The following is a 17,319-nucleotide window of genomic DNA, read 5'->3' as shown; positions in this document are numbered from 1 at the left end:
GGGATAAATGATTGATTCAAAGAGTCTGTATATTCATTTGTACAACTGGAATGTTCTGACTCAGCAGTTGTTCTCAGCTCTAAACCTTGACAGCGGCCAAGTTCAAGTGTTTGTTTATCACTTTATTGCCCCTTGTCATTTAAAAATGAACTGCTTTGAGTTACTAGCATCCATACAGAGTTTAAGAGGTTAGCAGAGTGTTTCGTTGCTGTAACAATGCAGGACCACCTTTCAAGCACAGCGGGCATCTTGACCTCTCACTTTTTGACAACTCAGCCAACTTCGAATTTTTCACATTGCTCTGCCAATGCCACGATTTGCAATGGCACATCCTGTGTGCTGTCTACTGACGATTTCAACAGAGTTTTGAGCACCATTTTAAGCACCGTCCTAACAATCTTGTTGGCAATGGTGATGTTCTCCATGGGCTGCAACGTGGAGCTGAAGAAATTTCTAGGACACATTAGAAGGCCATGGGGCATAGCCGTAGGCTTCCTTTGCCAGTTTGGAATTATGCCTCTGACTGGTTTTGTGCTGTCGTATGCCTTCAATATACTTCCTATACAAGCTGTTGTGGTGATCATCATGGGCTGCTGTCCTGGTGGAACATCTTCCAATATTTTAGCCTACTGGGTAGATGGTGACATGGACCTAAGGTAAGAGATATTGGCTCTCAAAGGAATTGCCTCCTTCCCTATAGACCCTCTCAGGTGCTAATGTTGGTGGAGAGTGTCCTTTTGGTCATTCCGCTGCCCTCAGAAGCTCAGGAGGTTGCAGCCCAGGAGATGGCATTCTCTGTGGTAGCCCCTAAGTTGTGGAACTCCCCACAGAGGTGCATATGGCACCTTCATTATATAACTTTTGGAGAATGCTGAAGATACATCTGTTCTCCTTGGATTTTTACTCTTGAGATGTATATGTTTAGGATCCACCTTATTTTGTTAAGCTTAAGTTCTTTTAAGCTGATTTTCATATTGTATAGTAGTGTGTTTCAATGCTAATGTTGTGTTTTCATTGTTCTAACCCATGCTGGGATGTTAAGGTGAAGGACAGGTAATGGAATAAATTTGATGATGATGATGATGATGATGATGATGATGATGATGATGATGTGCAGATACCTGGAACAGGAATAGCCTCTAAGGTATCCCACTCAAATCCTTCCCTGAATTATAGTGCTAACTCTGTATACATTAATTACTGAAAAATTATTGTGGCATGAAGCCACACAATCCAGAAAGCTGCTTGGAACTTGCCTGCATCATGGCTCCATAGAACAGCAAACCTTGATGCCACACGGCAAACTTACGCTGAACTTCCCAGAAAGGAGAAACCCATACAAAGCTGCTGGATGTATAGAGCTACTAATAAGGTTATCCGGATTGTGTCTGTTGGTGATGAACGATTGCATGCTAGTCCATCGATAAACATATTTTGGGTTGGTATTATCTACTCAGGCTACTATTCCAGGCTCATCTGCAAAGTTATTGACTCTAACGCCACAGTTAGAGCAGCAAGGACAGATAGAGAACAGTATGCTTGGTGGCTCTTCCATTTGACCTCAGCCTGACTTTGAAATAAGAGGAGAACCCACTACAGTAGTAGTAGTAGTAGCAACAGCAATTAACAATAGATCCTACTGCCATTTGGAGCACACATTTTCCCACCTAAAGTTTTTTTTCTAAATTAGTATTTGTCCTGGAGTTTATCCGATGGGGCAAAAAGCAATATAAGGGGCAATGTACATTAGGAAAATGGCACGGGGGGGATGGTAAGTCACTCTTTCCCCCAGTACTGCTGCCTTGATCTGATTCAGCAACCCTTGAGACTGTTTTGAGCTTTTTAGGGGGCGGGTTCTGCAGCAGATCACATGACATGCCTCCCAGTGTCTTGAGTAACTTGGCTCTGAAATAACTTTTCCACCACCCTAAAATGCTAGGCATATCCTTCATGAGACAAACCATCCCATCAAGGCCATCACCTCCACACCTTGCTTGAGAGCTTCCAGCAGCATCTGACTGGCTGCTTTGAATCAAGTAACTTTTGATTAGGAAGAGACCTTGAAGGTTGTATAGTAAGACACACACACACACACACACACACACCCAGCTCAGTTTCACATCAGTGATGCAGGTCTCTTTCAGCAGAGGCTGATCAGCCACTATCAGAGATGCAGTGCTAGCATCCCTGAGTGACAGAGGCTGACTAGACTCTGCTTAAATGCCTGCAATGAAGGAGAGCGTCTGTTCCACTGCTGAACAGTTCCTATCCTTGGGACATTTCTCCGAATGTTTAGTTGAGATCTGCTTCCTGGCCATTTCCACCCATGCATTCTAGTCCTGCCCTCTGTGGCAACAGGTAGCAATCCTGCTCCATCTTTTCTGCATGGCAGCCCTTTCAATATTTGAAGACAGCCGGAATATATGAGGGTGTTGTTGTTTTTAATCTCATGTGGCACAACTCTTCCATTCTGCATCAGGGCCCATCCTAATACACACATTTGTCTCAAACCTGCTGGACTACCAAGTTGCCTTTGAAACTCAGACAGGACATTTAAAAGCAAAGCAAAACACTATACGGTGCAAATATTCATCCCACTCCAGAGATCCTCAGACCCACAAGTGCTCCACAGTGCCGGATGGCTTGCCAGGGAGAAAGGTCTTCCATATGGAATGCATATGGAGAAACATACAAACTTATGCCTGCAATAACATGTTGCTAGAGCTTGTCTTTTGTCTCCCACATATCCCTTGTGTTTTCTGCACCAGGGCAAAGGAGTTTCCCTGGAATACTTTTGTAATAAAAATCTGTACCCACTTCCAACATCAATGGAGAACAGGAATAAATTCCTTCTTTTTTTTCCCCAGTCTGGCAAAAGACTAAATTGGTCTGTTTTTAAATAATGCCATATTTAAACACTTTCTGTGATACTCTAATCTCTGCACAGAAGTAAATTCTATTGTTTTCAGTGGGTCTTATTCCCAGGTAGCTGTGCTTAAAGACTTTTGGCCACCATCTTTAAACTTCAATTCTGGCATTTACCAGTTTTGACTTTTCTTTGTAGCCAAGAATTTAATTTTCTCAGGACCAAAGGCTTCACATTCTAACTTGGCATCATTTTGTGACTACCCACCTAATCCTATCAAACAGCATTCCTTCCTCAGTGCTCTCAAGACTGAAGGGACATAAAACCCCACGGAGCAAATATAGTGCAAATAACCCAGAAGCAGCTCTCAAGGTTCCTGTGCTTTTCAGATGACCCTAGAAGCATAGAGGTTCTTCCAAGGGCCTTATGAGGAAGAGGAGAGAATAAGACCACCTCCAACTGCTTTCAACCAGCAACCTCCTTAAACCAGCCTCCAGGTGTTTTGGACTACAACTCCCATGAGCCTCAGCCAGAACACAATTGGTTGGCGTTGTAGTCCCAAACGCCCATTCCAGAGCTATAAGAACCAGCCTAAGTCTGTGCTGAGCCTCCATTTCAAAGCCATGGACTCATCAACGCAAAAAGTATTTGTAGCTTGCATGGTACAAACAGTAATCGCAACCAACTCTCTTGCAGCATCAGTATGACAACATGTTCGACTTTGCTGGCCATGGGAATGATGCCACTTTGCCTCTTCCTTTATACCAAAATTTGGACAGACTACAGCTCCCTTTTAATCCCCTACGACAGTATCGGTAAGTCACATTTGTACCTTCTCCCACAGCAAACGTTCTCTTATCATACATCTTCAGGACTCCATGCAACTGAGTTCTTGCGTTACATGTCGAGACCCCGCAGCCACCCCCTCGTTGGAAATAACTCACACAAGGACACAGATATTAGGTTTATGTTACTGGGCAAATTTTGGCCACAACTTCGTTGAATTACAGAATGTGAGCAGTATTGGCTTAGGCATTGATTGGACCTGACTATATCTGACTCCTGCCCATTGTGCAGGAAGTCCAGTAAGGGTAAGCCACCGGTAGGGGGAGCCCTGTCGATGCAAACCAGCTCAAACTCCCCCGGTGTTCCTGTCGGGGTTGTGTCAAGGCCTTAGCCCCCCAGCTGGGCTTCAGACTACATCAACACCCCCGGATTCCTTTAACAGAATACCCTTAAGCATGGAGCGGCAGGTGATGGCCACACCTCCCCTCCCCCACACAAGGTCAAACAATGCCTAACCGCAACCCTAACAAAGTTGTGACGATTGCTACGAGGTAGGCGGAAACCAAGTGGCCAGTGCCAATTTGCCAAGTGGAAAAATTCCTACCAGGCCCCTCGGACAACCAAGGCGACCAACTGAAGTCCATAGCAAGGCCAATCAGTGCCTAACCTGCAAAATAGGGAGGGAGGGCGGGTGATTGAGGAAGCGAGCCAAAGAGGAAGGCCTCTGGCTCGCTCCTCCGTTTAAACGGCCCAGGCCACACCCCTACGGCCAGCGGATTGGCTGGCCAGGCTCTGACATGGCCGGGATCCCCCAGGCAACGGGCAACAAAGTCCCCCGCCCCCGGTGGGGAGTGGGTGGCCACGCGGTCCACAGCAACTCCTCCCCACTGGGAATTGGAGCGGATCTAGCAGAAGACGGCACAGTGAGTCCCATTCGTGCAAGGGGACTTTTACCCCCTCTCCCCCAAATCTGATCAGGAAAACCCCCAGAGCAGCACACAGGGCAAGATGGGACACCCAACAAGCAGAAATGCTTTGGCTGGTGGAACACTAGCTGTAGCATGACATTGAATTCCACCATAAGTCTACAATGCCAATGCACCATTGACCTCTACACTCAGAAGTGTAGAGCACCTCTGTAGTGCTGAATTTGGGGTTGGTGAGTTTGCTGCTTCATCATTTCCCATTCCCTCACTCCAGATGTGCACACTTATTTGAACTTCCAGGGTAGCTTCCTCCAAGGCTACACAGTCTGCGTTGGCACAATGTAGGATGGTCCCTCACAATAAGTACCAGAGTGTCCCAGGTTTTTGCCCAGGATGTGACTTACATTTCCAGTGGTGCCCTTATAAGTTCAGTTAAGACAGCATCAATACACGCTTCTGTTTTTCATTAAAGGTGTGTGACATTATTGTGATCACAATTTACATTGTTGTTTTTTTAAAAAAAAATTAATGATTTTCCAAAAATTCAAAACAAACAGACAAACAAACATACATACATCCTGTTTAAATCTTGGTAACATTATTAAGTGACTTCCTCAAATCCCCTTGGTTGAATTTCATTATATATCATTTACATTTTTTTTTGAGGGGATGTGTATCTATGTCTCTACATTATCAATCAACATCCTTTGTGGAAATGGAATGATGGTGCCCATAACATTTGAAGTTTAAATGCTCAGTAGAAGCTGGACTGAATACGGCATCTCTGCTGGGGGGATGGATATAATCACACTGAGATGTGGAGTTTATGAAAATAAGAAAGCTATGTTTATTGCAGAAAACAAATGTTTGATAGGACGATCCTAGTTCAGTCTAAGTCAGAGATGCACTGCTCCATGCTTGCTCTTGCATCTTAGGTGGAGAGAGCTCCACACATGTCTTCTTCTCACAAGGAAGGCATGGAGAAGGAGAAAGTGGGGTCAGGTCAGCAATTCTAAGGGTATCAGTCTAACACTGGAGAAAGCTGTCAAAGGGACAGTGCAAGAAGGACAGTCTAGGAAGGTTGAAGTTGAAGACTCCTCTCTACCTTCCATTTCTCATGCAGGTAAAGCACCTAAAGTGAAAGCAGAGTTGCACCCTGACATTTCCAACAGGTGCAAAGATCTCCACAAAATTTACTTCAATTCTGGAGTGAAATGTGGGGTTCATTTGTAAGGGCTCCCAGGTTTCATGTGGGATGAGATAAAATCAGCAAGAAAAGACAGGTTAAATTTATGTTTTAACTAAATGAACGTGGAATAGCCATTGTGCCAAGAAAACACGAAACAATGCTTCCAAAAGAACATAGAAGATAGGGAGAATTGTGTGACAAGCAAACTATTATAAATATACAGGTATGTTTATGTCAATAAACCTTTGTATAAGACTGTGATGGAAAGACTGTCTTCTGGACCCCTTAACAGATCTGAAGAACAGGCTGGTAGCCAATGTGACCATTAGTATAGTTTGTGGCCAGTGATATTATTCATATACTTAAAACCAAAAGATCATGCCCAGACTGGCAAGTTACCATGTACAAAAAATAAATAAACTCTGTCCACAGTTTTTGCTAGCAGAAAGTCCAAACAGGTTGGTAACACAGGCATTAGATGTGGGGTGCTGAAGACTGCTACCAACAAATTCAGATGCTCCCTTGGATGTGTTCTGCACCAAACATGATATCATAATGCAGCCATAGCAGAAGTTCAGGAAAAAAACAAGCAATCTATATAGTTCTGCACATGTGGTGATAAAGCTTCTGGTGAAACTAATCAACCAAGACCGTGTGTTATGGAATGTTCAGTTGCTAAGGAAACTAAACAGGTTGCAGTCCAGCTTCTGTGAGGAGAGGGGAATATGTTAGTGTGACTGGAATTAAAACCTCACCCAGATTCAGATTGCATATTTGGAACAGGTTCTAGGCTGTAGTGGTGCTTTGGAATTGGAAGGGGTTAGACACAAGGAATGTAGAATAGACAAGAGGGAGCATGAAGAAAGGGTAAGTAGAGAGTGAGACTTGGAAAAATAAGGAGAGAAAAGAAACAGCTGAGGCAAAGGGCTAAGAAAGCTCTGAAGAAACTTCACAGCACTTGATAGACATGGGCTGTATATTATAAGAATGAGAACAGGAATTTTATGGCTGGTTAGGTGATAAGGCGTTGAAAGGAAGAGGGACAATGTAGTCAGTGGCCTGGAAAGCAAGAATGTGAGAAACAATGAAAGGGAGAAAGGGAGACTGGAAGAAACCTCAAACGGTCTAGGAAGAAAGTGGGAAAGACTTTGTGGGTGTCAATGGGTTATAGGTTTGCTCGGTGTAGAGTCTAGGCTGTAGTAAGGGAATTCCAGCAGTTGTGGCTTTTGTTTTTAGCAGATGCTTGCAACTGGGCAACTCTAAAGAGGCAATAAGGATGGAGCAATTTCACATACTGGTTTCAGCTAACCAGTCAATTCTTTGGGTTTAGTTTTCTGGTCAACATTTGTTGCCTTGGGATCCAAAACTGCCTTCAGATCTATACCATTCTAGTACTAAGGCATGCTGTGTGCATGGCACAATAATGGGACGACAGTATTACTCTCTGCCTCCACTTCCAAGAACCAAGAAGCCATTTGTTTATTTTTTTCTTCTTCTTCTGAGAAACAAAAAACCCTCGAATGCCACACAACGAGAGAAGCTTTAAACTAGTGCTGACTATAGAAGTAGAACCCCAAAGGCAAAAATCAATGCTTCATAGCATTGTAAAAAAAGAAAAGGTATGCCACAGAATGACAGCGATTAACCACAGGAGAAATAAAGCTGTATTTTTGTTATCCAGCTGGGTGTACGTGTGACTTTTTATAGGCTATCAAACACAGAGCCAGCATGGTGCAGCAGGCAGTTGTCAGGACTTTGATCAGCGGCACCGTCTCAGGCATGGCAATCCCTGGGTGACCCTGTTAGGGCAATCCCTCACTCTGTCATCCCCACCTACACAGCCATGAGCTTCCTGAATGAGATAATTGATTAATATTTGATTCTTCAAGGTAAAAAAGACAACTATGTGTGAGAAAGCATGGGAACTGAAATAAAGGGTGCAGGGAGCTGCCTTATGCAGAATCCGACCATTGCTCCATGCCAGAGTTCCACCTGACATTGGGGGGGGGGGCTCGTCGCATGTGCATGACATCACATGTGTGACACATCATGCGTGTCAGGAAGAGACCGTGAGGAGGTCCAGCCCCTCAGGATTGATGGGGCTCAGCCCTATTGCCACATACTTTGGGGGTGAGGTGTCCCCAGCCCCACAGAGTTGGAGCCTATGCTCCATGCAGCTCATTATTGTCTACACAGATTGGCAGTGACTCTTCCGGGTTTAAGGCAAGGAGTATTTCTCAGCCTTACATGAAGATGCCAGGGACCTTCTGACGTTTAGAAGACATCTGAAGACACCTGTTTAGGGATGTTTTTAATGACTGACGTTTTAATGTATTTTTAATCTCTTGTTGGAAGCCACCCAGAGTGGCTGGGGAAACCCAGCCAGATGGGCGAGGTATAAGTAATAGATTGTTATATTATTATTATTATTATATATTGACCCCTTCCCCAAACTTGCATTTTCAAAAGATCGCATTGTTTGGACCTCACCCTTCTCAAGCAAAGAGTTCTGTGCCCAACCTGTCCTCTTCTCCTTCCAGGCATTTCACTGGTAGCACTTGTCATTCCCGCTTCGCTCGGAATATTTTTTAAGCATCGATGGCCCGCAAAAGCTAAAATCGTACTCAAGGTAAGGTGTGACATTCCCCAAATGCATATCCAAAAGCTACCCAGAAATGTCAAGGTGTACTGACCTTCTCTTTCCTCCCTCAGATTGGTTCCATTGGTGGTGCTGTTCTCATAGTGCTCATAGCTGTGGTTGGAGGCATATTGTACCAGGGCTCCTGGACCATCACTCCTGCACTCTGGATTATTGGAACCATCTTTCCATTCGCTGGCTATTCGGTGGGGTTTTTTCTGGCTCGCATAGCTGGCCAGTCCTGGCACAGGTAAGGCTCTGGAATACAAGAATGGAACAGCTTCTGTTTCCTTCAGGCTTGATGCATACACACACATTGGAGTAATGCTTGCAAACGCACCGCAACAGCTTTGGAACGCTCCAAACATGTTGCAGAACATCTCGTTTTTTGCCGTTTACTGACACACAGCTCTTCTGCAGCTACAAAGCTATAAGAAATACTTTTGTAAAGTTGTTCCTCAGCATCCCCACTGCGGCAACATGTCGCAAGCCATGCCCAATCCACTTATCTGGTGCTGTGCACAAGCAAATTTGTCTTCTCATTTCCTGGGAGCTGACTAATGGCTTCAACACAGAGAGGTGACCGGCAAGTCCCTCAGTGATTACCCAAAGGACGTCCCATTAGTTTGTGCTGTAGAACAGAGATTTGCAAAGGCCAGTCAAGTTGAGAAGGCACATCAGGGACTGAAATACATGCATGGACAGACAGCACCCTGTTTTAAAGGCCTCAATATGCATACAGGTCCGAGCAGACGCAAGGTACCTGAGTGGAATGGCAATATAAGATGCACTTCGCAGCAGAGTCAGGAAGGTCACTTACTGCTATATCTGCAAATTTAATGTCTCGGTCTTTCTCCCTGTTTTGCAATGTACACTGACACAAAATACATTGATGCAGTAGGATACTAGTCACACATTCATGCATCGTGTAATTGACTCTGGATCAGCTCAAGGTGAAGCAGCCCAGGGCCAATTTCAAGGTGTGCATTCAGAATGCAAGTGAGCAATTTTAGGTGAGGTTGCTCAGCAGGGAAGTTCACACCGATTCTTAAAGAACCCACCGTCCGCCGTTCAAACTATTTCCATCTTGCCCTTGGTCAAGTGCAGGAGGAGCTAACATGGCGCTCTCCAAGCGTTGATGAGATTACAATTGCCGGCAAGCATTGTCCATGGTCTGGGTCCTGGGATGTTGCATGTTGTAGTCCAACAATCTCTGGAAGGCATACAGATTGGCTGCCCCTGGTCAAATGACTGGAGAAATATCCAGTGCCTTCCTTGCTCACTTCGCCAGCCTTCCTACAATTCCAGTCATATCGTTGAGCCCTTGGGTACGGAGTTAAGAGAATGGGAGCGCAATCCTACGCGTGCTAACTTGGGATCGATCCCCACTGATTTCAGTGGGTCTCACTGCCCAATATGCACCCACCCAAAGCATTGCATCCTGAGATTTCCAGCAATAGAAATCTACCTAGTGTATTGCAAACTGAGTAGGTCTACTTTTGCACCACCTTTTTCAGTGTACAGTGGTACCTCAGGTTACATACGCTTCAGGTTACCTACACTTCAGGTTACAGACTCTGCTAACCCAGAAATAGTGGTTCAGGTTAAGAACTTTGCTTCTGTTCTCACAGAAATCATGCTCCGGCGGTGCGGCAGCAGCAGGAGGCCCCATTAGCTAAAGTGGTGCTTTAAGTTAAGAACAGTTTCAGGTTAAGAATGGACCTCCGGAACAAATTAAGTACTTAACCCGAGGTACCACTGTATACTGTGTGAAATCTCTGGTTTGTTCTGGCCACGTGCAGATTAATGAAAAAATGCAGCCCATAAACGTAACAGCAATACAGGCAAGCCAGGATCTTTCTTTAAATATGTAACATGAGGACAATTTCTAAAGTGTGTATGTCTTTTTAAAATTTATTGTATAGCCCTAGGTAAATTTAAGCATTTTATTTAAAAAAAACAACATGATGATGATGTTACTGCCAGTTCAGAGCTGCTCCCAGCCTACCCAATCATTGCTCATACTTATTTTATTTATTTTACAAATTTTATATACCACTAGATGGGAAGAAACCTCTCAGCAGAAGTGCTTTTGGCTGTCACACTATCAGGAACACAGTGCTTTTTCAATGTGTACATCACATTATGTTCTGTCAGCACTAATGTGTGCGACATAGGTCATATTCATTATAACCCTTGTGGAAGGTACCTTTTTATGACCTCGTTTATTTTTCTTAATTGATCTTTTAATTAGCTTTGAAATGCTTTTCAAGCTATATATTTTCATGAAAAAAAAATATAATATTGTAAAGTTATGGTTCTATAACACAAGTAGACCACGGTGTTGTTGTTGTAGCGACATGGCTAAGTTGTTTTAAAAAGCTTTTTAAAAATAGATAAACCAAACATATTATACCTTTATGACTTTATAGTATATAATCGCTCTTTCGTTAAAGAGAAATTATTTTAGTGCTCATTAAAATGTTAATGTAAGGAATAGATCAATGGGACCATTAAGAAGTGCTCACCGCAGAGATTGTAATCAATATATGCTAAGCTTTGATAAGTTTACTATCTCAATAGGGCAAGACCTATGTTAAAACCCCAACCTTTTATAAAGGCGATGCTAAAGGCATCTATACCTGTTGAGATTCTTGTATACAGTGGTACCTCGGGTTACATACGCTTCAGGTTACATATGCTTCAGGTTACAGACTCCGCTAACCCAGAAATGGTACCTTGGGTTAAGAACTTTGCTTCAGGATGAGAACAGAAATCGTGTGGCGGTGGCACAGCAGGAGGCCCCATTAGCTAAAGTGGTGCTTTAGGTTAAGAACGGACCTGCAGAATGAATTAAGTACTTAACCCGAGGTACCACTGTATATACAAGAAGTGAAGTTACAGGGAAGCAGGCAGAGGGCCTTCTTAGTAGTGGCACCCTCCCTGTGGAACGCCCTCCCATCAGATGTCAAGGAGATAAAGAACTACATAACTTTTAGAAGACATCTGAAGGCAGCCATGTATCAGGAAGTTTTTAACGTTTGATGTTTTATTATGTTTCGATATAGCCTGTTAGCCGCCCAGAGTGGCTGGGGAAACCCAGCCAGATGGGGGTGGTATAAATGATAAAATTATTATTATTATTATTATTATTATTATTATTATTATTATTATTATTCAAGATGAGAATGTTTGGATGATGGCGTTGTGCAGATTCACCATAAAGAGAGAGTGAACGAAATGTGGTGATTTCACAGAAAAATCTTAGGGTGGGGATTTGAAAGCACCCTAAGTCTCTTTATGTGGTTGTGTCTGTGTGTGTATGATTTTTTAATAATGTCATTTCTTTTAGGTGTCGTACTGTAGCTCTGGAAACGGGGATGCAGAATACTCAGCTCGCTTCCACCATAGTACAGCTCTCATTCAGCCCAGAACAATTGGAGCTGATGTTTACTTTCCCTCTCATCTACAGTATTTTCCAGCTAATACTTGCAGCAATGTTTTTGGGAGGTAAGTCACCCTATGTACATCCCATTCTAATCTCTCTCCCCCCACTTTTTATCAGTTTGCATTAGAACAAGGGTTTTTACTCTGTTTCTCATATATATATATATATATATATATATATATATATATATGAATGATAACCAAACAGAACAAGAAACTCTGACTTTGTCAATACTGCTCATAAATGAATTAACAAATCCAAGAATCATCAAGGTTGCAAACTGTACAAGTAAATTGCCTTGCGCTCCCCATTCCCTAACCCATATAAGTAAGAGGCCAATATGATTGGCTTGGATCAAAACAGGCCACAACTCTATTGAATACAGATGAAAGATGTTTGGCTTGGGCATGGGGCAACTGAAATACTTCCGGCCTCCCCCTGGAAGTGACGTGTAGGTCAAACCAGGTGGGGGTTCGTAAGATTTACATCAAACAGGGTCACCCCCACAGGGACCACTATCTGGGGGAGTGCCTTTGGCCCTGGCCCCACCTGGGCACGTAGACATAACCGCTCTTTCCGGATCCCTTTAACGGGATACCCCAGCCTTTGGAGGGGCAGGCAGAGAATACAACCTCCCCTCCATCCAAGACAAAGTATCGCCCCCAAAGGGGTGAGCGGACTTGGCTGCAAATCCAGTGGCAACCTTTGCTGTTGTCCAACAACGTAAGCAGAATATGTCACCTGGCTCAGCTCAAACATCATGCTAAAACACGGATATTAAAGCTTAACCGTTTGGTGCAGTGTCTGTATTGCCACGATTAGCAAACCATTGTTGCAGGTGTTGCTCCACCTTCGAAGGCCACTGCACCTAGGGAGAGAGCAAACAGAAATAAAAGGCTAAGAAACTGCTCTAAACCATGGCTTACATGGAAACTCAAACCAGAGTTTTGCGCATTGACTTCAACAAGGCCTTCCACCACCTCCCTTGCTTTGTAATTTCATCTCAAGGCTAGTGTTCCTGATTTATTGTTCATCTCTCAGGGGTGGTTATTGAGCTATACAGCAGCCACATACACCCAGTATTGTTCAATTCCTTTCCAGTCTACAACTCTCTGGGTTGTGCAAATGAGACCTTAAGTTGTGCGCAGTGTATCATCTTAATGACTCATCTGCACCATGCATTTAAAGCAGTATCATGCCACTTTAAACAGCCATGGCTTTCCCCAAATAATCCTGGGAACTGTAGTTTGCTAAGGCTGCTGAGAGTTGTTTGGAGACCCCAGAGCTACAATCTCTGGGAAGAGAGGTTGGCTGTTAAGCACTCCTCAGCATTAGCAAGCAATACCAGCCTTAAGGACGCGGGTGGCGCTGTGGGTTAGACCACAGAGCCTAGGACTTGCCGATCAGAAGGTCGGCGGTTCGAATCCCCATGACAGGGTGAGATCCCGTTGCTCGGTCCCTGCTCCTGCCAACCTAGCAGTTCGAAAGCACCCAAAAAAGTGCAAGTAGATAACTAGGTACCGTTCTGGCAGGAAGGTAAACCAAAAGCGGCTTAGTCATGCTGGCCACATGACCCAGAAGCTCTACGCCGGCTCCCTTGGCCAATAAAGCGAGATGAGCGCCGCAACCCCAGAGTCAGTCACGACTGGACCTAATGGTCAGGGGTCCCTTACCCTTTACCTTTACCAGCCTTAACAACAACAGTGCACTATTAGCTATATCTTCTCAGAAGGAAGTCCCATTTAGTTCAGTGGGGATTACTCATGGGTAAGCGGGTACCAGATCACAGCCCAGCTCTTCCTTGATACACCAGGTTCAGTTAAGTGCTGAAATGCTTTCAATCCTGTCTATTATGACCTTTGACATGTCGTGCCAATGTTGTTAGTCTACCAGGTGCACAAAAGGTATTTTGCTGATCCAGACTCGACCGACGAGGAGAACGAACCTGAATCAACGCAGGAGCCAACACACAATACGATGAATGGAGGATTTACTTTGGAGGAGGGAGGAGGAGGAGAAAAGCACGTGTCAGCGACTCCCAATGGAAGAGTATAGCCTTGAGCAGGCTGGCTGAAGGCAGGCTGGGAGAGATACATTGGACTGTGTTGGACAAGCCCCTCTCGAGATGGCCATGCTGTATGGTCTGTACTCCCTCCATGCAGAGTAAAAGTGTAAATATGTGAATAGACCATATTTCTTAAAGCTACAACAGTTCCACCCCATCTTCAATTCTCCAAAGGAGCACAGACCCTGAATGGGGACCAAGACACCTGGAATCCCATGTATGGCTTGGCAGGGATTAGGGTGTCCAATAACACTATTTATAAATAAATACATACATACATACATTAAATAAGTGGCTAACTATTTAATGCTCTCCTATGGCTGTAGATTATAAATACCATTAAATCTAAAATCAGTTGGTTAGAGCATCATGCTGATAATGCCCAGGTTGTAGGTTTGATCCCCATATGGGGCAGCTGCATAGTTGTTCATTGCAGGGAACAGGACTAGCTGATTCTCAGGGTCCCTTCCAACTCTACAATTTATGGCTTGGTTATCAATAATCACCACATAATGATCTCTGTCAAAGAGTTGTCGACAGAAAATGTTCAGTCCACCATCTCCTCCCCGGAAGTCCAAATCAATGAGAGTTTCATAGGGAGTAAGAGCTTATTAAGACCTTTCATGTGTGCACCTACAAAGTAGTCTGGCCAGCATGAACACTGTTCATGCATGTGCAGAATCTTGGAGTTGTACATTCCAAGCCACAGAAGAACTGGGAAATGACGCTTGACGCAGCTGATCATTACAGGGCAGACAAATTCATATTCTGAACTGTTATCATCATCATCAACAACAACAACAACATGGGTTTATGAATCACTATCTAAACAACTATCACTAACAACTTCAGCAATGTTCCTGAATTCCCTGAACAAGGCACATTGCTTTAGCATCTTCCACTCCACAGATTGGTGGTCCATTCTAAGCAAAAAATGGTTGATAATCCCTCCAGTCCAAATTCATTGTTTCCAAATCATAGGAGCCAACTCCTAGGAGCCAAGATCCCTTGGTGCCCCAATAAATTATTTGAGGGGGCTCATCTCTCCAAAGTTGATAGGCTTTCCATTCAAATGGATATGCAGACACCACATCTTGTGATTACCTTTGTTGTGTATTGAGTCAAGGGATTTTATATCTGTATTATTATTGTCTGTATTTGCATTAGGGTAAAGTAACTGCCTTTTGGTTCCAGAGGGTACAGCTACTATTGGTTCATTTAAGCTGCTGTATTTGGATCCTCTGTCTTATTGGTTTCCTCCAAAAGGCAGGACTGTGATTGCCTGATATTGTTCCCTCCAAAATGTATCCTTTCTAGCAAGTTCCCTGTCCCTATAAATGTAGCTCTCCCCTCCTCAGTTCTCAGTCTTGTTTGCTTTAATAAAGAAGTGTTACTACAGACTGTCTCCAGAATATTATGTCAAGAGAGCTGAAATCACAAACCCCACGTCACAACAACTGGCGACGAGGATGGGATCCGGAATGCTGAGGAGCGGTTAAACGCAGCCCTGCCTCAGAGTCCGGATTGTAGCTAAGAACAAGACTCACTGGCCGGCTGAGAAGACGACCCTGCCCACAGGACAATGGAGAGTCCAAGGGTATTGGAGCCCTTCCAGCCATCAGAGCCCCACACGTGGGAAGACTACGTCGAACGCTTCGAGTTCTTCGCAGTGGCTCAAGGGATCACCGATGCCAGCAAAAGAAGGGCCACATTCCTGAGCTACTGTGGGCCTGAGACCTTCAGGCTGGCCAAGGCATTGCTTGCTCCAGCGAAGCTAAGTGAGACACCTCTCAAAGATATTCTTGCCTGCCTGACAAGCCATTTGGCGCCTACTGAGACCAAGATGGCCCGGCGGTTGGAGTTTCATAAGAGGCAGCAGCGTGCTGGGGAGTCTGTATCTGCATTCCTAGCTGAACTGCGGAAGCTCGCTCAGCACTGCGACTTCCAAGATCTGGAAGAGACTCTCCTGGATCGGTTTATCGGTGGTCTGAGCAGCAAGAAAGCCAGAAGACGCATCGTGGCTAAAGAAGAGGTTACCCTTGCTTCAGCCTTGAAGGAGGCCACCGCCACGGAGAATTATGAAAGAGAGGAGCTTGATGCCAGTCGCAAGGCCCCTAAGCCACAGATAGAAGTTGCGCATGCCATGGACGAGCTAGAGGCTACTCCGAGCCAAAGCCCAGCCCGTGGGGTCGAGTCAGTGCGTCATGCCTGCACAGTGCACAAAGATCACCGAGGCAGGTGCCCTGGTTGTGGTGGAAACCATGAGCGGAAGAGTTGTCGTTTCCGGGATGCTATGTGCCGGACGTGCGGGAAGACAGGTCACATCGCCAGGGTCTGTAGATCGGCGGCGTTGGGAGCGACAGGAGCAACTAGACTGGAGCATCGCAGGCCGTCCACGGCAAACCATGTTCGAAAGGACTGCCACTACGTAACGGAGATCAACGGGAGGGTCGTGCAGTTTCCAGCGCAAGGCAAGGCACACGTCAAGGTGAAGATTGAGGGTCAGCTGTGCGACATGGAGGTGGACTCCGGATCTGGATTCACTATCGTGTCGGACCAGACCGCGAGGACATTCTTCCCCAGGGGTAAGTTGCCCCCTCTGGAGCCCTTCCCGGCAACCTTGCAGTCATACTCAGCGGGCCGCATCCATGTCATGGGAATGTGTGCCGTGAGAGTACAGTTCCGGGACAAACAGGCAGTACTCAAACTGGTGATTGCGAAGGGCAGTCGCCCCAGTCTCCTGGGCACTGACTGGTTCCCCGCCCTGGGACTGAGTATATCAGGGCTTAATTCAATCCAAACCTGCCCTGAGATGAGCGAGGCATTATGCAAAGAATTTGCTGGTCTCTTTAATGGAAAACTGGGTTGTTATAAAGGGCCCCCAGCTGACTTCGAATTGGACCCTGGGGTGGCCCCAATCCGACTCAAACCAAGGCGAGTGCCATTTGCACTGCAACCCAAGATCGAAGCAGAGCTGGATAAATTGGTCAAGCAGGGAGTTCTCTCACCCGTGGACTCTGCTAAGTGGGAGACTCCAATCGTCACGCCCCTTAAAGCAAATGGGGAAGTCAGGATCTGTGCAGATTACAAATGTACTATCAATAAGGCACTCAGGGGAAACTCATACCCCATTCCAGTCGTATCACATCTGTTGGCTAAACTGGCTGGGGGCAAGGTGTTCGCCAAAATTGACCTGGCACAAGCTTACCAACAGCTGCCAGTAACCCCACAATCAGCGGAAGCACAGACTATTGTCACACATAAAGGGGCGTTCAGAGTTAACAGATTACAATTTGGAGTTTGTGTGGCCCCAGGGATTTTTCAAGGGCTCATGGAACGCCTGTTAAGAGGTCTGCCGGGGGTCTTGCCATTTTTTGATGACGTTTTGATTGCTGGAAAAG

At 45.1% G+C, this 17,319-nt stretch overlaps 1 protein-coding gene across 1 annotated transcript; it reads left to right on the top strand.

The window, feature by feature from the left end:
* Positions 1-216: 216 nt before the first annotated feature.
* On the top strand, positions 217-14,774 carry SLC10A2 (solute carrier family 10 member 2; the record flags this gene model as incomplete). Its single annotated transcript, XM_083610946.1, has 6 exons — positions 217-656; positions 3,563-3,681; positions 8,308-8,396; positions 8,480-8,655; positions 11,758-11,915; positions 13,739-14,774. 6 exons carry the CDS (start codon positions 217-219, stop codon positions 13,906-13,908), a joined length of 1,152 nt encoding a protein of 383 aa, XP_083467072.1. The 3' UTR covers positions 13,909-14,774.
* Between the last annotated feature and the right edge of the window lie 2,545 nt (positions 14,775-17,319).

Source organism: Podarcis filfolensis (assembly GCF_964270895.1).
Source record: "Podarcis filfolensis genome assembly, chromosome: 4".
Classification (NCBI taxonomy): Eukaryota; Metazoa; Chordata; class Lepidosauria; order Squamata; family Lacertidae; genus Podarcis; species Podarcis filfolensis.
This window is presented reverse-complemented; position numbering and strand designations above follow the sequence as displayed.